Source organism: Vipera berus (genome assembly GCF_964194415.1).
Source record: "Vipera berus genome assembly, chromosome: 2".
NCBI lineage: Eukaryota > Metazoa > Chordata > Lepidosauria > Squamata > Viperidae > Vipera > Vipera berus.
In genome coordinates this window covers 94,074,377-94,095,517 of record NC_138203.1, presented here as the reverse complement: position 1 = coordinate 94,095,517, position 21,141 = coordinate 94,074,377, and the positions used below count along the sequence as shown (strand labels likewise).

General features: G+C 41.7%; 1 protein-coding gene across 1 annotated transcript in view; it reads right to left on the bottom strand.

Moving 5' to 3' along the window:
• Positions 1 to 21,141, bottom strand: part of ABCA1 (ATP binding cassette subfamily A member 1) — a 126,735-nt gene that overhangs the window by 32,174 nt on the left and 73,420 nt on the right. The window contains exons 12-27 of the mRNA XM_081320309.1: positions 18,693 to 18,881; positions 17,362 to 17,567; positions 17,073 to 17,249; positions 15,913 to 16,135; positions 14,985 to 15,206; positions 13,794 to 13,998; positions 12,206 to 12,316; positions 11,191 to 11,362; positions 10,981 to 11,112; positions 8,347 to 8,486; positions 7,395 to 7,532; positions 6,138 to 6,358; positions 5,796 to 5,868; positions 4,962 to 5,164; positions 1,152 to 1,200; positions 87 to 197 (exon numbers count right to left, since the gene is read on the bottom strand). Coding sequence (XP_081176435.1) covers positions 87 to 197; positions 1,152 to 1,200; positions 4,962 to 5,164; positions 5,796 to 5,868; positions 6,138 to 6,358; positions 7,395 to 7,532; positions 8,347 to 8,486; positions 10,981 to 11,112; positions 11,191 to 11,362; positions 12,206 to 12,316; positions 13,794 to 13,998; positions 14,985 to 15,206; positions 15,913 to 16,135; positions 17,073 to 17,249; positions 17,362 to 17,567; positions 18,693 to 18,881 — 2,572 coding nt within the window. The remainder of the gene's footprint in view (positions 1 to 86; positions 198 to 1,151; positions 1,201 to 4,961; positions 5,165 to 5,795; positions 5,869 to 6,137; positions 6,359 to 7,394; positions 7,533 to 8,346; positions 8,487 to 10,980; positions 11,113 to 11,190; positions 11,363 to 12,205; positions 12,317 to 13,793; positions 13,999 to 14,984; positions 15,207 to 15,912; positions 16,136 to 17,072; positions 17,250 to 17,361; positions 17,568 to 18,692; positions 18,882 to 21,141) is intronic.

Here is a 21,141-nt window from a genome sequence, read left to right as displayed (position 1 = left end):
AGTGGATCGTCAGCTATAAGCACAACTTATTTTTTTAATCTCATGCTGTAGTACATGCAGAGAAACATGGAGGCTTTCCACTCTACCTGGATCTATGTCAGAATCATTAGGATCGAAAGCATCGTCCTCTGTGAATGGGCGAAGGCAGCTTTGTCGGTCTCCAAAGACTCGGTTTCTTCTAGCAGGTAATGTGCCATCTGAAAAGGAAAGTTTGTTGTCTATCAAAATTGAAGTCAACCTGCCAAAACTATTGCACTTGTATGTTTTTTGCTCTGTTTTCCTTTTATTTTTAAGGGTCTTATCCAGCCAAGTTTCCCAGAAAAGAAATAGAAGTCGCTTCAAAGAAGCGACACATCATATTTTTAGTAGAAAAGGCAATGGACTAGAAGCAGAGTGATGTGGATGCAGCTTTGTTTCATAACTGGGCATCTAAAGGCCAATCTCATCGACATTTGCTGAGTGATTTCATTTCACAGTTCTTTGATTCCAGGGCTTGTGAAACTTCTCAGCAGACTTTCAAGTGATACCAGCTTTTAGCACACATCAAAATACTTTAATATGGAAGCTGCAACACTTGAAAGATGCTGATAGATTAATCCAATTCACATCACGAATCACCTTATTACTGACAGATCCTTCTGAAGTCCCCATTGCTGGCATAAACCTTTCTTGCCCCATAGATTTCAAACACATTAGCTGGACATTAAGGGCTACCACATGGAAGGAGCATTTAATGTACAACAATACTGATTTTAGGACCGCAAATATTATCTTAATAATATTGTTTATTGTTATATATTTTTAAGAAATAGTTATTTTTTTTTCCTTTTACAATGTCAAGTAACTGCATTAATGTAATTCCAAGATACATTTTTTTAAAAAAGGAAAGAAATATAGAAAATACAAAAAAAAAATGAATAATAAAGTTAGGTAGCATACTTGTGAAAATGTATATAAAGAATATACCATATTGTAATCTGTTGTTATTAAGGTAAATCATAAAATCCAACCAAGTAATAAAATTGTGGTTCCTCTTCTTAAATTTCCTTAACTTTTTTCCTAATGTGCCAATTGAACAGGCTTTATTAATCCTCAACTCAGTTGTTATATTATCTAACGTTTTCCAGTGTTGCACAATTATTGCTGTTTACCTGAAGTTTCTGCATCCACACCGTTTTCATCTGCCACCTTGAGAAAAATCTGAAAGACAAAAGTGATGCCTTTAATGTATGCTGCTTTATGCTAAGCTACCTTGCAGGATCTGCCTTCAAGGCTCTATAGCAGAGGTCCCCGACCCTTTGGGCGCTGGGGACCAGTGCCATGGAGAAAGATTTTTCCGCAGACCGGAGAGGGTATGATTTTGAATACTGCCTGCATCCCGAGGATGGAGCTTTGCTTATTTGTGAGGCCTGCTTGCTGGCATGTTGTGGACCGGTGCTGGTCTACGGACCTGGGGTTGGGGACCCCTGCTCTATAGTATGCTTCTGAATAAGCTGCATCAGTCATTTCAAGTGGTGAAAGTACTGGACTAGCAGTCAGCAGGCTATGAGTTCTAGTCCCATCTTAAACATGAAAGCTAACAGAACTATTGTCACTCATTCTCAGCCTAACTCACCTCACAGGGTGGTTGTTACTGGGGAAATTGGAGGTGGGAGCATAATTTACAGCAGTGTGTTTCTCAACCTTGGCAATTTTAAGACATGTGGAGTTTGATTCCCAGAATTCCTCAGCCAGCATGTTGAAGTTGAAGTCCATACAGGCATCCAATCCAAGGTTGAGAAATACTGATTTACACCATCTTGATTTGTACAAAATAAAGTTAAGATACAAATCTAATTATAATAAATAACACCAATCCAACCTTTATTATTATTATTTATAATAAATAAATAATGCCAGTTAAAGCAAGCAGATTCCAACTTGATAAAAATCAAGAAAACTGAATGATGAAATGCCTCTCATATTAACACTTCAGCCAGGAATCAAATGCTTTACGTTTAAGCAGGATTAATGTTCTTTTTGTTTCCACAAGCTCTTTTTTTTCTGATGCTACCCTTTTAGATTTCTGTCTAAAATAAAGACTGACAATTATCGTGGCTATTTTAGAAGACTTTAAAAAAATATTTTTCATCCCAAAAAGTTTATTAACAACTTTGTTAGGAGTAAAAGTATAGCAAAACAGAAGTTTAAAGGAAATATTTTTCCCTGGTCTTTATATTAAGGGTCTTTCCCTACACTGCGTTGGTATTTTCCCCCTTAGAGTTAACAGTCCAACTCTATCCTGCTTCTATGCCTCCACTACAATTACAATCCTAACAGGTTTGCACACTTTGAAGCAGCCTTTGGACTCTGGTGAAATAAACTAGAGAAGACTACATAAACACTTGTGCAGCTTAAGCTGACTTAACCTGTTTCACTCATGAATGGAGAAGGGGTTGGAGGCAATGTCCTGATGACATAGCAGTGAAAAGGGGATGCAGGGGAAGGCTTGTGGTATGGTTTATTTATTTATTTAATTAGATTTCTATACCGCCCTATTCCCGAAGGACTCCCGAAGGTTAAGCACAAGTAAGAAAAGACCCAAAGATTTGGATCCCATGGAAGAGAAAAAAGCCCAAGATGAACTATCCTCAAGTGGCAGACTAATTCTTAGAAAAGAGATTCCTGATTTAATCCATGACATTTCCAGGTAGGGCTAGGTTACAGTTAAGGTTACAGTGACCTAGTTTTTCCTTTTCTTTTTTTTAATAGATATTTTATTAAGTTTTTCCCCTTCATGGATTACTGCCTTGTCGTGGCGAAGGGGCTTGCGTAATTCAATGAAGCTATGAGCTATGCCGTGCAGGGCCACCCAAGACGGACAGGTCATAGCAGAGAGTTCTGACAAAACGTGATCCACTGGAGAAGGAAATGGCAACCCACTCCAGTATCTTTGCCATGAAAACCCCATGGACAGTAAAGGTAAAGGTTCCCCCGCACATGCGTGCTAGTCGTTTCCAACTCTAGGGGCCGGTGCTCATCTCCGTTTCAAAGCTGAAGAGCCAGCGCTTGTCCAAGGACGTCTCTGTGGTCATGTGGCCGGCATGACTAGACGCCAAAGGCGCACGGAGCGCTGTTACCTTCCCACCGTAGTGGTCCCTATTTTTCTACTTGCATTTTTACGTGCTTTCGAACTGCCAGGTTGGCAGAAGCTGGGACGAGTAACAGGCGCTCACTCTGTTACGTGGCACTCGGGATTTGACCCGCCAAACTGCCGACCTTCTGATCGACAAGCTCAGCGTCCTAACCCACTGAGCCACCGCGTCCCATGGACAGTACCAAAAGGCAAAAAGATAGGACGCTGGAAGATGAGCCCCTCAGGTCGGAAGGCGTCCAATATGCTAAGATTGAGGGCAATAAAAGAAGGGGACGACGGAGAATGAGGTGGCTGGATGGAGTCACTGAAGCAGTAGGCTTGAGCCTAAATGGACTCCAGAAGATGGTAGAGGACAGGAAAGCCTGGAGGAACGTTCTCCATGGGGTCGCGATGGGTCGTACATGACTTCGCAACTAACTATACCAATAATTAAGTTTTTATAGTTACAATATTTAGTGCTTAATAAACAATGTGTTGTCTGGGTCCACATATTTGACATGAATAGTAATACCACTTCCATTCCTACTCTCTAACTCCGTTTTTCTAGCCATTTGTAAAAATTATCCCATGTTTGCAAATATTTTGCATCTTCTTTCCCTTTCATTTTCAATGTAAGCCTATCCATTTCTGCACAGTCCAAAAATGTTCCTAATTATATCTTCTTCTGTTGGTGTTTCTTCATTTTTCCAATACTGGGCAAATGTAATTCTCGCTGCTGTCAATACGTGTATTATTAAATATATACATTTTTGCCATAGTTCTCGGTGATAAAGTGACTTAGTTTTTTCAAAGATCCCTGCAGAGTGGCTAGGAGAGGACAGCTCTTTTCCCAAAGAATGCTGGAAGAAAAGATTAGGTTTTTGCCGACCACACAGATGGCTGTTCTGATTAGGCCTGTACTGCCATGCATGGATGCTCTGATAAGCATAAGTAAAATCCAGAGGCAGAACTGTAGAGAACTGCTCTTAGCATAGCTCACAGTAACATCAGTGGAGACCAAGTTCATGCGCAGCTCCTCAGAGACATCTGAATATTCCCTGACCTCAGTTCACAGAGAATTAGATCCATGAACAGCCCCCAAATTCTGAGTTTTTATTTCTTATTATTACTATTTATTTATTACTATTACTATTTTTACCGACCAGAAAAGCCACCACTTTAACAGAGTTTTGTAACACTGCGATTCATTTTATGAGAATGGACACGTTTTGGAAGCATGCCTCGCTGCCAAGTGTAAAAAGGCTATTATTGGACCAGGGTACCTGAGGAGCTGTCTCTTCCCAATTACATTGCACCCATCCCATCTGGTTAAGCAGGGAGAAGGACATGCTGCGTAACGCATTGGTCAAAGAATTTTGACTGGCAGGATCCAGGAGGAAGGCTTTCTCTGCTGTTGCTTTGGCCCTTTGGAACCTCTGACTTCAGAGTTGAGGCAAACCTCCACTCTGTTGGTTCTCTGGAAAGGTGTGAAGACCTGGCTTTTGGGGGGGGGGTGTTGCAACTCTGGGGATGGCTGTTGGATTGAAGGCACTGCCTCCGCCTTATTAACTTTTTAACTGTCTAAATTTTTTAAATTCTGGTTTTCACTTTTAACTGGTAAATTTTCACTTTGTTCTTAACTTTTTTTTTTAATCTGAGCTGTTCCTCGTATTGATTTATTACGTTGTTCTGAATCACCCAGAGTCCCTTAAGTGAGATTGGCAGTGTAGGAAATTTAATGATAAAAAATAAGTAATAAAATAAATTTCAGCCGCAGCTCGCTGGGAGCAAGCCAAGCTGTGGATGATTTCAGAATTGCTGCTGTCCTCTGCGTGGTTCAACGTACCTCTTCCAAGGTAGTCTCAGAAATGCCGTAGCTGGAAATCCCCAGGTCAGAGAGGCGGTCATCAATCTCATGAAACAGCTCCACAAAAGCTCCCTCTCGGGCAGCTTCATAGGGCAAGACGTAACTTAACTCGTGGCCAATGTCCTCTACCAGTCTTGCTTCTGGGACGTGCTTCATAATCAGATTAGAAATTGCAGATACATCTAGAAGAATGCAAGGAGTCGTCAGATTCTGCTCCTGCCGCTGTCGCTTTATGCCGTGCCAACTAAATGTAATCTTTTCATGTCAGATATTGCTAACGATCAAAGTGCTTATCTCTGGGAGTTGAGCCAATATAAGATAACCACTTCTTATCTATTGCACAGTAGAACTGAATTCCCCAATAGAAAATTAGGCACAGGCTGTAATTTCCATGAATAGAAGGGCTTCATCTGCCCATGGAAGGATTCTCACGTAACTGAGGAAGCCCACCTGGGCCATGAGGATAAGGGGGAGCTACCTATGTCCTTCCCAGATTTATTCCAGGGGGCGAGGCCCTCTTTAGAAGAGCAGGTGTTATGGGATGTAAGAGGAGAGAAGAATCCCACTACTACGTTAACCAACAGCAAAAGCCCATCAAGGAGAGGCAACTTGTCAGAAGTAAAGTTTGGTTGCTAACACTCCTTGCTTAGATCAATAGTCTATCAATGCTGCAGACGTTGGTCTATTTTTTTAAAAAAAATGTCAAGAAAATTAATATCAAAATCCTATCAAAATACTACACTGTGGATTAAGAGCTACCCTTCTAGCCAAACAAAGTGCAGAAGAAGTTCAGTTCGCAAGAAACAACTTTACCTATTGTTGGAGTGTCACTTTCGTGGTCACTCCCAAGGCCGGCATCAGAACTACTCTGAGAGACACTGTCATCCTAGTTACAGAAGAAAAGGTCATCACAAGATATGTAGATCAAGAGGAAATACATTTTAAGGAACACTGCAACTCTTAACGCAAGAGCGAGCAAGGCAGGCATTGAACTCAAATCAATTAGAAATCAGAACATTGCTACGTCTTGGCGCCATTGTGCTCCTGAACATTTTGTATGATTACAGACCCCCCCCTGCCCAAGAAAGAAGTTATTACACTTGAGAAGCCCCATCTATTTAGATCGTTTTAAGCCGTACTGGCAACCGTTCCTACCTTTTTCAGATAAGATATTGTGCTGCTGCTATTTCTACAGGAGCTGAGTGAAGAATCGACATCCTTCTTGACTAAGGTCAGGTAGTATCCAGTGCCCAGCTGGTTCTTCAGGAATAATGAAGAGCCAACGCAACAAAGTTTGCCATTAGATATGATGGCAATTCGGTCTCCAAGGATGTCTGCCTCATCCATGTGGTGGGTGGAGAGAATGATAGTGCGACCTACCATTCAAAAGAAACACACCTGTGTTAGGGAAGCTTAGTGATCGTGTGATTTCTGTTTTTCCTTACATGGGCAAACGATAGCAGGGAAACAGGAACAAACGGACTTTCCCACAAACGGACCATGGGGGTTCCCAAGCTTATCCAAAGAGACTTGCAGATGCTTTTACAGAAGCCAAAGCAAGAAGGCATAGAAGATGAAGATCTGCCATTCTAGCTGGCTGAAATCTGATGCTAACTTTATGACTGCCCCTTAATTAAAACACAGAAATTTGTTAGTAGCATCAGGTTCTTTCTCCTATGCACAACTTTGCAAATAACTGAAGGGTCAACTGGAGGACCACAGCCTATTCAAACACCACCTCATGAGGAACATCCATAACTCAGTGGAGGAGAACACACGTCGCATTGCAGAAAGTCCCACTTTCAATCCTTAGCATCTCTAGTTTAAAAGAGTACACAGATTGTTGGGCTGTGAGACACCTTAACTTGAAAGCTCAGAAAAGTAATAGTGATAGGTTGCTGTGAACAAAAGCTTTCATCTGGAAGATCTTGGAGAGCCAGCTTAGACTTAAGCTTAAGTCGTCTTCTGGCCAATCTTCCTCAGCACGGAAAAATCTTTGACAAGCATACTTTTGAGAGTTCAACTCAAATGTGGAATATTTAATGAAAACAGTGATCTTATTGCACGCAATTACACGTCTCATTCTCGCACACAAAGGAGGCAAACAAGAAGACACAATATAGAATTGAAACTGTATGCAATTTAAATTGTAAATTGTAAATCAGATCACCGTCTGAGCAAGCTTAATCCTGTGCGCATTAGCTGGCAATTGGTTTCTGGGGTTTTAGATAGGACTCTTTCCTCGCGCAAAGTGGAGGTTATAGACACTGAAGTAGGAACCTTCCTCGTGTAAGATAGGTACTCTGCCACTAACCCTCTGCTCTTTTCTATCTTAAAAATCGTGCTTCCGACCACCATCACCCAACATAAGCGTGCAAAGTTTCACTGACCCACAAGACAAAGAGGGAATACCTTGTCGATATTTCAAGAGCAACTCCCAGATCCCTCTTCGGGAATATGGATCCACTCCAGCTGTTGGCTCATCAAGAATGACAACTTTAGAACCACCTACAAAGGCCAGAGCTATTGAAAGTTTTCTCTGCATGCCACCTAGAAGACAAGTTTGGACAGATTTAGGCTCTCTGGGGATATTTTGTTTCTTAATGCTTTTAAATTCTTAGAACGATTGTTTTATATATGAGTTGTTTCATCTGATTATTGCACACCACTTTTCATGAGATGGGTGGCCATGTAAATTTGATTAACAAATAAACAGGAAGAACAACCATCACGCACTTATGTGAATATATCCCAATGGGAAGCAAGCGGGCAGGCAGGTTACCACCGAAATAGCCTTTCCCAATTAAATATCCTTCAGATGAGCTACCTAACTGCTAATTATAATGCAATTTGCAGAAGGACACATCCATGCCTTTAGGAGGCAAATGAAAAGAAATATAATTCCAGAGTGACGCCATTGGATTTTTCTTATCACTCTATACGGGCAAAGATTTCTTAAATATGGATGGGCCATCTTGAAATGAGAACTTGCTTTTCTTTTCCTTTAATTCACTAAATTCCTCAAGGAAGATGCTATAAATCCCAGGATGCAGAGGAGAAGAAAAATTTTATTCTCCTCCGATTTTTTTTCTGACCATCCAGGAGGAATCTTCATGTTTGCTGCTCAACTGAGACCACCTTCCACATTTTTTTTCTTCCCATTTTCTTCTCCATCTACCACCCACAATAAATAGAATGTCATGTACAAAGAATGTTGTTCTCAAGAGTTTAGAAAGTCTCTTTGTCGCTTACAAAAGAAGAGCAATGATTTATCAGCCCAGAGAGCGCTCAACATCTCACATTCTACAGGTATGCAGTGAAGATAAGCAACCCTAAACAACTGAATACTGTAATAGCAATTTACCAGAAAGTTGGCTTGTCTTAGATTTGAGTTTGTGAGGCAAGCCAACATCTATAGCCATTTGTTCCATTTCCTTTTTCACCAACTTTTTTGGCAGCCCCTTCAGGCGTGCATAAAACCAAATGTGTTCTTCCACTGTCAGCCTAGGGAAAAGGGAGAAAAGGAGGAGAAACCAGACATTATATACGTGTGTTGGTTATGTTAATCTATTTTAAAATTGAGACTATGCCTAGCATAGGCTATTTTCCCATTTATAGTTTTGATACCCAGCCATAGATGACATGGTATAAAATCCGATGACCAGATGTTTTCGAACACCCTGTAACTCACTAGTGGGGGAAATTACCAAAGACCATCTATACACAGATCAAAGAAGGTTGCTGACAGCTTATCAGACCATTTATTATCTATCCTAATCTTTCCTAATCAATCCTCTCTGACAGATGCTTTTCTTCCTTGACCGCAGCTTCTAGAAGTCCAATCAACCTGGGGTACAATAAGAATATCCTGATGGAGATAACAGAGAATTAGGAGGGCGTGGTTGTTTTATTTATCTATTAGATTTTTATCCTGCCTTTATTACTTCAAAAGTAATGTAAAGAGGTGAACATACTGTACATAAAACTCCTTCCTCTTCCTATTTTCCACACACCAGTGAACCTGTGAGGTAGGCTGAGCTGAGAGGGAGGGAGTGACTTGCCCAAAGTAACCTAGCTGCCTTTCATGTCCAAGGTAGAATTAGAACAGTCTCCTCTCCTCAACATCCCTCCCGTTCTCTTTAAGTCACATGCTTGTGGACACAATCCAAATACGTATAGGAAACGTGCCTGAAGGGTTTTGGGAGAAAAGGCAGTTTTAAGAAAACTGTATCGTGTGTGTTGTGTAGTGGGTTCTGGAGAGCAGGAAGGACGCCGAGACGATGAGTACAACATAACAGCTCTTTATTAGGTGGAAGTGACTGTACTGGGGAATAGGGGTTACCTGCACTCTTATATATACCTGGCCAGTACCTGGCCAGGTACACAACCAACCAATCGGATTGAACCTCTGTTCCCCGCCGAAATTGCTTCCCGCCAAAACAGTTACAGTTCAACGCCTCCTGGTGGTGACTCTTAAACACAGCTTTAGGTTTCCAATAAAGCTTAATACATAACAGTGTGGGTTGAAAGCTCACAACTTCTGAAGATCTAGGGGAGTCAGAGCATCTGAGGAAAGCTGCCAACAATCCCATTTAGTTACACAGTCAGCAAATGAAAACAAAAGGGCTCTATCTATAAATGGGTTCTTGCACAAAACTCTCTTTGCCAAGGGGGAAAATCATTATTCTTCCCCTTCACTTACTATGCTTCAGTGGGCAGTAAATCTATTTACAGGGAGCAAATGGGGCTGACAGAACAAAAAAAAAAGCCAAATTATGGCTTATTAATGCATTAATAGGGACGCGGTGGCTCAGTGGGTTAGAACGCTGAGCTTGTCGATCGGAAGGTCGGCAGTTTGGCGGGTCGAATCCCGAGTGCCGCGTAGCAGAGTGAGTGCCTGTTACTCGTCCCAGCTTCTGCCCACCTAGCAGTTCGAAAGCACGTAAAAATGCAAGTAGAAAAATAGGGACCACTACGGTGGGAAGGTAACAGCGTTCCGTGCGCCTTTGGCGTCTAGTCATGCCGGCCACATGACCACGGAGACGTCCTCGGACAAACGCTGGCTCTTCGGCTTTGAAACGGAGATGAGCACCGGCCCCTAGAGTCGGAAACGACTAGCACGCATGTGCGGGGGAACCTTTACCTTTACCTAATGCATTAATCTTGCCTGCTAATACATCTAACCATCCATGGACTGCAATAGCAGGTAATTGTGTATTATACAGCATGAACCATGGTTGGAGGATTGTTCCTCTCAAAATAAACCAGGGTTTGAAGCCACTGCTTAGCCTTGCTCTTTATCTCCTGGTTTCTTCCAAAGGTTCCAAGCACTATTTACAGAAAACAATACAGGTACTACAGATGAAACTACCCATGATTTATCGGCTGGACCCAGTTCCAGGAACAGTCAATAAGAATAACCTGAACATGCATTAGAAATCCATCACTTGATTTACTGTATCACAACACAGTACCACAATTGTTCTGTTTGGAAAAAAATGTGATTCTGGTACGTTTTCGTGCCGTTCCTTACAGTACCTAAATATTCCATCATGTTTTTCTGAAGCAGCTCAAGAATTCGAGGACATTTTTGGAGCAAAGCAATACATCCTACAGAACTTGGTGGACTAGCCAACATTGACACAGATGCTATTCACATAGGAATAGCATGTAGACTTATGTACAGTCCCATAGTGTTTCACCGCCCTCTCTAAGCGGTCTACAGAGTCAGCATATTGTCCCCAACAATCTGGCTCTTCATTTTACTGACCTCAGAAGGATGAAAGGCTGAGTCAACTTTGAACCTGACAAGATCGAACTCCAGACTGTGAGCAGATTTAGCCTACAATGCTGCATTCCAATCCCTGAGCCACCAGACATATGGGCAAATGTATACTCTCTCCCCAACACCAGTGCCGCCATCTCCCTATGTACTTTCCTAACAATGAAATAAATGAGTAAGATATACAAGGGAACTGTGATCGGTAATGTGACTCACTCATCAAACAAGACATTGTGTTGAGGACAAACACCCAGATTCTTCCGGATAGTGGAGAGTTCAGAACGGATGTCTTTACCCAAGATAAAGGCCGTGCCTGAGGTTGGGGGGAATAAGCCAGTCAAAATGGACCTAAACATAATAGAAAAGAAGTTAGTTTCCCAAATGACAGAGTCAGCTATGAATCAAGATGCCATTTCTTCCTCTTACATTGTGGTAGTTTTTCCTGCTCCGTTGTGCCCCAAGAAGGAGGTAATTTGCCCTTCATAAAAATTCAGTGTAAGGCCATCTATAGCCAGCTTCTTGCCATCACGGTAAACCTTCACCAAGTTCTTAATGGAGACCCCAAGGGGAAGATGGCTTGGCTCTTCTTCCATGCAAACTATAAAAAGGGAAAGGAAATCCAACGAAGCAAGTAATCAGATTTTTATCTGCATTGTGTGCAGTCTTCTTGAACAATAATGTAGGTAGCGAAAATAATGAGATCGTAGGGCACATTGGGATACGATGTAGATGTAGCCACTTTCTGAATCCCAGGGAATATGACTGTTGGAAATCTAACTGATCCCAGGTACTGGTAGAAGTCCCAGGTAGAACTATGAAATTTCAGAAGATTTCCATCAAAAAAAGGCTGTGGTGAGAATTATCTGACCTACGTTTGATCAGATATGCTGCTGCTTCTAAACAGGCCCTGGTTATTAGGTCTGTTTCAGCATCAATGCTACAGCTTAAAATCCAATCACGCTTTTGCAGGATGAGCCCATGTTCCATCTGATCCAACCTTTCTGAATTATAAGAAATCCCAACATTCCTCCTTAACTACCCCTTTTTCCGAGAAGAGGTGAATTCTCTGTGTCTCATATTGTGACCACATCACTAACGAATAGGTACTAAAAAGATCAAGTGTGAACGAACGTCAAATGTGGCTTGTTGGCCATATCTTATGTATGCCTGAAGACTGGCATCCAAAAATTGCACTATGTTGGATACCACCTGAAGGAAAGAGGAAACAATATCGGCCTCGGAAAACCTGGCACCGAACATTTAAGATAGAGCTTAAGATTATTATTAATGTCCCTTGGAATGCTGCCAAAGATGCTGAAAATGTTTGAAACCGGTAAAAGTCACTTGCTGCCCAATGTGGTCTGTCCAGGACTAATAATGATGGTGATAAGCCCTCTTCCTTATTACAACGGGCATCTAAGGTTGCCAATGAGTCACTTACTTTCCGATGATCCTGCAGCATGAGAAGAGAGCCACTGTCCTCCAGCTTCCTCACCAAACCAATAGGATTTCATAAAGGGGAAGTACCAAGGCCTGGGAATGCCATATTGACCTAAACAGAACGCAAAGTAGTTTTTCACGAAACAAAAGAATTGGTCACAGCATTTGAGATATGAAAAGGGGCTTTTCAAATGGCTGAACTAGGCTTGTTTTGTACACAAAGAAGTTCTAGCTGCATCTACTATTTGACTGACATCACATACAGGTAGTCCTTGACTTACAACAGTTCGTTTAGTGACCATTCAAAGTTACAATGGCACTAAAGCAAGTGACTGTTTTTCACACTTACAACTTTTGTATCATCTCCATGGTGACGTGATCAAAATTCAGGTGCGTGGCAACTGGATCATACTTATGACCACTGCTGTTTTCCCAAGGTCATGTGATCACCTTTTGCAACCTTTTGACGAGCAAAGTCAATGGAGAAGCCAGACTCACTTAACAACCATGTTATTAACTTATCAACTGCAATGATCCACTTAACAACTGGGGCAAGAAAGGTCGTAAAAGGGGGCAAAACTCACTAAACAAATGTCTCACTTAACAACAGAAATTTTTGGGCTCAATTGTGGTCATACGTCAAGGACTATCTGTATATGTTTAACCCTAAGTATTAAAACTAATTGAAACAAATTCTAGGTTCTTCTATTTGTGCGTCACAAATGCACATGCATTCTTTTAACTGGCACACACATTAGTTTTGATTGCCTTCTAGAATTTCTACTTGTAGCCCTGTAGTTCAATTTACCTTAACCTTATTTCCATTTATTGAAATGCAGATTGGATGATATAGTGATAGTCTTTGTATCTCTGCAATAAGATCAATTTAGACAGACTCTGAATGCTTGTAATGGTAACTTTTCTAGAAATACATTCAGCGGGCAACACTGACGGGAGTATATAACACTGATGTGCATGTATCCTCCAAAAACAATTTTCTCCACTGAGCTGAATTAACTGTTAAAATATCTTCTCTTACAATTTGAGAAATCTGCTTGCAAGCTTAGAGCTTCTAGTTTTTGCACATTCAACTCTTGAGTAACTTAATCACACAATTAAGGGTTTATGCATAGGAAAGCCGGCTTTCCATATCTAGGAATTGTTCCTGTCTGGTGTTCCCCACCGTACTTGAGACCTTTGGAACCATTTCTGCGGCTGAACCAATTAGCCTAGATTTTTGCTGCTTCTCCAGAGGAAATGTTATGAAGTCAGTATTGCAGTATTTATTCTAAAGTTGCAGAATGGGCACCTCCCATTGTGGGACTTCTCTTCTGATCATGCCTCCTGGTTCCTTAGATCAACCCTCCCATCCATACCTCCCGTAAGATTTAAGATGCTTTTTGTTTCTTGCCACTGTTTCTCTGCTTTCTCCCCTGCAGAGGAGCAGCTATGCTCCCTATCCTCCACAGTGGCAGTGGCTTTCACGGGGAGAAGAAGACGGGGCTGTAGAAATTAACAGGAGGAGGAGGAGGAGGAGGAGGAGGAGGAGGAGGAGGAGGAGGAGGAGGAGGAGGAGAAAGATTCCTCACCTGGAAAAACAGACTCAATGTACCAAGTCATAATGCCATACAACAAGCTATCCAGCACCATCATGAAGACAGATATGGTCAAGTTGAAACTGTCTTGATCCACAGGGCTTTCAAATAAATTGTCCCACTGCAACCCAATCCCCTGTTCTTCAAACAGGGAAACATATTCGCAGCCAAATCCAAAGGCCACCGGAGAAAGTAGGCTCTGTGAAGAAAGACCGCCAATTAGAACTCTTATTACTTTCACTAGAGAGCCTTGGTGGAGCAGTGGGCTAATGCCTCCTTAAGTAACACCTGCTGCCTGCAATTAGTGCAGGTTCGCATCCCACCAGGCTCAAGGTTGACTCAGCCTTCCATCCTTCTGAGGTAGGTAAAATGAGGACCCAGATTGTTGGGGGCAATTAAGCTGACTTTGTAATAATGCTGCTTGGGGGTGTGTGAAAAAGCCCTAATAAGCAGGCATATACATAGAATGAAGGCTATTGCTAAGCACATTTGATTTGTGCTTTAGATTGTAAGCCGCCCTGAGTCTTCGGAGAAGGGCGGGATATAAATGGGATTAAAATTAAAAAAAAATAAAACTATTTAAGTTTTTTTTGAATGTGAGGAAAGCCCATGGGTCAGATTATACCAGCCACTCTTGCATACACTAAGTAAAAGGGACCCAAAGTCAAAAAAATGCAGACTGATACTTCAACCACTGCCCAGGGTTGATTTAAAGTATATATGCCCGACAGGGATAATCATTCAACGGAAACATGACTCTGTGTATCTTTGCCCCTATCATGTCCTCTGGCTCCTGAGGATGATGGGAAGGTTTCATATTAAAATGTTTTCCATGCAAAGGATAGTAAATATTATGACTACCGTTACAGGTAAGCGATCAGCAAAATAGATTAAAGTGCATTGGAAAGCCATATAATTTGGTGGATCTGAAAGCTTTACTAAGAGTTGAAATGTAACTTAGATTTTGTTATACATTAGTCATAGAATTAAGGAACCAATGTAAAAAAATACTCAGGAAAAATCTCTTCAATTACAGCCCTCCCAACTTTCCAGATGTACATGGATAAAATTTTCCATCCGAGCAGCAGAGATGTGGATTGTTGTTCTAGGCATCTTAGAAATACCAGACTCTGGGCAATCTCTTTTGCTTAGCCCACAACAACAAAGAAAGTCTGCAATACTCACTGCAAATACTCTGAGAGAGAAACCGATATAATTCTGCCAGGCTTCACATAAGGGGTAAGGCAAATAGAGAGTAAAATAGATGATTCCTCCACAAGCAGCTGCTATGTTGGCTCTGGAGAAGAAGGTGCTGATGAGGAAGCACTGTGAGATGGTTACTACACCAAAGAGAGACAGGAAGATGAAAATCACGCTGGGATCACTGTAGGGCAGCAAGTTTCCTTTCTGGATAAAAAAAGAAGAGAAAGAGGAAATAGGTTTGTATGGCACCAAACACCGAACCATTTAAAAAAGTACAACTACTACAAATGACTGCAGAGCTTTGTCAAGTATACTCTCAGCATCCAAGTTCAGTTTCCCCCCTCCCCAGGTAAGAGGTGAAAAAAAGAGTAGTGACCTGGCACCATCCATATTTTTCTACAGACAAGCTATACGTTTACACCGATCTGTCACTGGCTACCTTTTTTATTGCCATTTTCCAATAATTCAAAGAAATATTTTCGTGGCATCAAACTTCCGTGAAGCATGCTTGGACAACGGCTGGGATCCCACACTACACTGAGCCATAATATGATCTGTTTGGTTCTGACTTGCCGTGATGTGTGAAATATGTGAATTCAGCTAATGTTTTAGCCAAGGTCAATCCTTACTATCAACGACTGGAGAATTCTGGGAGCTGAAGTCCGTGCTTCTTCAAATTCCCAAGGTTAAGAAACATTGGTACTATCGAGGAAATAGATTCATATTCCAGGCCAGCGCCTTCTAGATAAGTTGGGCTATTCCCCTAACCTTTAACCATAATTGTCCTGTGCAAACTGAGAATTAAATTGGCTGGTTGTCTACTGTATTCTGAGGGTGCAAGTTTGGGGAACAAACCACAGCATTAACCCATCAAGAAAGGAGTGGGGGGGGAAAGTGAAGCCAATCTCACCTTAAGGATGAATGTCAGAAGCCCTGCGCTCATGAGAATGGGGATGAAGCTACTAATGAACCAGCTAAGCCAGAGGATGCCATTGTTGAGACCCATGATCTTCATTGTCTCTTTCAGCCGAGCTTCCTTCTCATATACAATCCCCTTGATGATCACTGCTACTGAGTAGACCCAAGCCAAAGTCATGAAAAGAGGCATTGACCGGCTCAAGATACGCAAGAATCTAGAAAGGGAGCAGTGGGCAAACAAAGGTTTAGGAGGATATTTTCAGAGGCATTTGCTATTTGTTTCTAAAGACTCTTAGGCCCCAGGGAATTAAAACTATCCTAGGAAGCACTCTTGTCACCATCTTGAAGATACCTGCTCCCTTTGAGATGGTTGAAGGAGGCTTCTTGCAGCACCTTCCTCCCAGAGGTCTGTAGTATGGACTTTTTTTAAAGCAGAAATTCTACTATCTCCTCCAGCTAAGAGAAGGTGTGATTTTTAAATCTGTCACAATATGGCTTGTTCTGCATTAAGGTGGTGTTCTGTTCCAGCCTATGACCGGCCTTGTTTGTGCATCAGGGACAACCCCTTTTTCCTTTTTACAGTCTATAGGCTGGAAAAACTCAACCCAAATTTATTTACAGTTCAAACAAAAAAGCAACAGAATATTTCCTTCAATAAATGAATCAAAATATCAAACAAGAGTCAACAAAAAAGAGTTAAGCAGAAGTATCAAGAACAGACCAGGATTCTCTTAGAATGTCTCCAAATGGTTGCCTTCAGCCCCGCCCACACCTTCCCCTTTTATTATCAGTCCCAAGGTGTGGCTTCTCACTGCCTTCTCCTCCTCTCCCTGAGTTGCCTCATTGATTTTCTCTGCTCTGCTCTGCTGGATTGCCTTCTGCTTCTAGCGTCTCTGAACAGATTCAGCTGTGACTCTTCTGAGTCTGACACCTCGTACTCACACAGCTGAGCCTCATGAGGAACATGACTGTAGGGGCCAGGCTGAGAGTCCTACAGTGCATCAGAGCCTCCCTCTGACACCAAAGGCTCTCCAAACCCCTCCTCCTACTCCTCAGATTCATCGGACTCAGCTGCTGGGAGCACAGGCTGACACTGAATCACAACAGGTGGAACCAGAAATATCAACAGGATATTCATCTAGTATGTCTTACGTGTCATCCACATAACATGGATAAGGCATCTGCTGAACATAGACACCAGTTTTCTTCTCAGAGCCTGTCAAAGTCCGTATGATTGCTTGCTCTATTACATCCTGCAAGTAGGTGAAGCCTCCCCAGATGTAGCGCATGTCATCAAAAGGATCCGCTCGAGGACCTGGATCCCAGAACCTGCAAGAACGGGCAAGAACGATTTACAGCTGTACTGACTGTAAATTAAAGTCCTCAAGTCTGAGGCTATTAGTCAGGATCTTAACAAAGCTCTGCTCCAAAGGATGCTCACTTGTCCTTGATTTTGTTGGTCCTTTCCACGCTATCAATATCCATCCGAATCTTATATTTGACATGATGGGGCAAATTCACACTCTGAGGAGCGATTTCAGGGAAAATTATGCCAGCCCAGAATCGTCTCTGGTCCAGCAGTTCCATGGATTTGGTGACAAGCCACCCTTCGTCAGGCACAGCTTCCAACTTGTTCAAATTGACGCACTGAAATGACAGATGAAATTGAGTTAGAAGCTGAAGTTTATTTTGGAGGGGAAATTTGGAAAACCAAAATGTTTTCGAATTTTTGCCTAGGAAGTTGTTTTGTAAGTTTGATTCTGCGTGAATTTTTGTTTATTTTGAGGTGTGTCATAGTTTATTTTTTTTATTTATTTTAATTCCATTTATATCCCGCCCTTCTCCGAAGACTCAAGGCGGCTTACAAGCTTAGCAGTAGCCTTCATTCTATGTATATGCCTGCTTATTAGGGCTTTCATACACCCCCCAAGCGGTTTGAGGTGCTTAGAGAGCCTTAATTAAAAGCATGCTTCTAGAACAGAGTCTGTTCTTATGTCACTTTAGTCAAAAGTCCTGCTTGACTTCTCACAGCTTAATTCGAAGAGTAGGAAACTTTCCAGACATTTCAGACTGCAGTTTCTATAAAACTAAGACCAAATTATCAACGATCAGGGATAATCAAAGGGGGAATCCAAAACCAGGTTGCCTGACCTATTTCAAAAATGGCGACAATAGGTTAGTGACTTTTATGTATATTACTTTTCCTAAACAAAAACAAAAAAAAAACTCCAGGGATCTGGTTTAGGTCCCTTGAACAATTCATGTGGCAGAGCACTCATGGGTATCTATTCTCCAGTCAGGAACCTTAATCTCTCTGTGAGAGACTGATAAGTAACAATAAAGGAGAATATTTGTAGCTCAGGGTTGAAATGAGAGGTCCTTGGTGCTCTCGGAGCTTGCTTGTTTCCTTAAAGACATTTCACTACCCAAACTAGATAACATTATCAGAGAGCATCAAGGACCCCTCACAGATAATTAAGGACCACAGATAACTTCCAGGCTAAGAAGAAAAGAAAAGAAAAGAAAAAAAGAAAAGAAAAGAAAAGATAGAGAGAAAGAAAGGAGAGAAAGAGAAAGAAAGAAAGAAAGAAAGAAAGAAAATTAAAAAAAAACCCCTCATCTATCACTATAATCCCTAATTCAAAAACTCATCCTATATGTCTTCACTTCTTTCCTCTTATACAAATCACCATTTACTTTGGAATCAATCGTCTTAACAAACACAGAAAGTAAAACGCTTCCTTAATCGTCCATCAAGAATAGGAGACTCACTTCCATAAAACGGGAAATAGTCATAATGGCTTGATCAGTTTCGTTGACTGCATTCCTCCAGGTATACGTTGAGCCATTCACTGGACGAACATCCTCAGGGTGTTTTGCCAGGAACTGGGCAACCTCTTCCATGGTCCATCTTGAACTGACCAAGTATTGGTTCCAAAGGAGCTCATTCTTCAGCAAAACCTAGAGTAACCAAAAGAGCAAAAAAAAGGTTTAATTAAACTCGCTCTGACAAGAGGGAAAAAGAAGAGCTATTGTCATTAATTCATTCCACTTGAAAGTTGAGGTTATCGTTACAGAATAGGGAATCCAAACTTCTGTAAGGTATGATACCGCAGTTTGCTATATAAGGAGAAAAGCAATAAAATTTCTATTTCCATCAATGTTTATCAATAATTTGAAACAGATGTTCACAGCAACCTTCCCCAGCCTATTAAAGGTCTTTGGGCAATGTGGTTCCAGGTATGCAGGCAGGGAATGATGGGGAATCACACCCCAACGTGTTGGCCAGATAGAGAAAGGCTGTTGGCATGCAGAAGCCCAGAAGGAATTCTCATTTCTTTTTACGGCTGAAAACATAGTAAAACCGCTTGTAATTTAATTCTCTTCTGATCTTTTCCTAAGAACTTGGATTATGTGAAAACCATTCGTTAGGTCAGCTGCCAACTTTGTTTCCTTTCCACCCCTCCTCACCCTGCCATGTTGACTGTCTCATGAAGAATCTTAGTTAAGTAAAACATTTATGCAGGAGATCTGGAGTCACAGGGCCCCTTACGAATCACAGGAACCGTGCACGCTTATGGGATGAGATAAAAATCAGTCAGTCTCTTTTATTGCACCCTCATCAGTGAAGGAACAGGACATGCTTTGCGCGCTGGTTCCACCAGGTGGCAACCTTGGATAAGATCTCCAGAAAACCAAGTAGCATTGAACAAAGTAAACAACCATTTCTGAAGCCAGAACAACAGGATGGAAAAGGAAGAAATTGTTTCCATTTGTATGTGACCAAAATGGCTCTAAAAGCCCGGGACTGCCCACTGGCCATTTCAATCCTTGTGTATGGAGGAAAACTACTAACAATATTCATGGAGCAATACTTTTATCTTTACGTCTTAAACACACGTCCTGCAGGTACTGGGGTACAAAACTGCAACCCCTTTCTCCAGGACTGGTTTAAGGCGCCACAAATTATTTCTGCCAGCAAAAAAAAAAAACACCACACCACCATCAAATTGTGATTCCCTGCTGACAGAATAAAGCCCAAAGTGGCTTGATATCAAACTGTACTATCCTCAAGGGAATGCAGCCTAAGATGGGCTCGCCTCCCTTCCCCGCCCCGAACTGTAACCTCCTTTGCATGGCCACTCTACCTACTCCGCCACTTTTGCATCGTGATCCAGATAGTCCTCACAACCATAATTGAGCCCCAAATTACAGTCATAGGTCATGTGGGTTGTTAAATGTGCCAGCAAGTGACTACACCCGATTTTACAATCTTTTTGCGGAGGTTATTAAGCAAACGCCATGGTTGTCAACGTGAAATTGACTGCAACAGACCTCTTGCCAGAAACATATAAATAAACCAAAAATGTCATAAATTGTGATCACATGACTCTGGGATGCTGCAGATGGCTGTAAATGCAGGCTGGTGTCTGGGTGTTGTCCATCAGAACTTTGAATCCAGGTCACAAGTAGCCAATGGGGGGTGGGGGGTGGAGGGGTATCTCTTGTAACTTTAAATGGTTGCTCAGCAACCAGTAGTAAGTTGAGGACAACCTGTATTTTTGCACTGTTTTGGCTTTGGGCAAATCCAACTCCACTTTCTGTTCCTTTTTCCTTTTCCAGTTTTTTTGTTAGGGCATATGTTTCATATAGCCCCAGACACCTGGACGTTGGATTAGAAGGCAAATTGATTACATAGCATTAGCAGAATGATGTTGACTGATGTTGACCAAAAAGCCTTTTTTAGCAGTTGCATCTTTTTATTTCTCCCTTCTGGGTTCCTCAACTTTACCCTTCATTGCTTTGTAAAAATTATCCTTTTTTCACAGACAGACAGATAGTGGCATCTAGCGGAGAGTGCAAACAACAACAAAAAAAGTGAACCGGGAAGGTTATAGGACTGCATATACTTAAATATTCTGTTTATTATATTTTTTAAGGTAGGGAGCAAAAAAAAAATCCTAGCTCTGAGAACAAGTGCTAGAAAAGAATGTCAGCCAGCAAACAATAGGAAAGCTGTGCGATTTTGCCACTGGTTACATCTGTCCCAGCTGACAACACTCTAAAGCAGGGTCACATTGACTTGGTTGCTCTGAAGATACAAAATAGCAGAACAGATTTTTGCCCTGATAATTTCAGCAGGAACAACTAGAACATGAGGTGACAACCAAAGACTGACAGTTATGTCCCAGTCTTGAAACTAGAAACTAACATCAAAGTC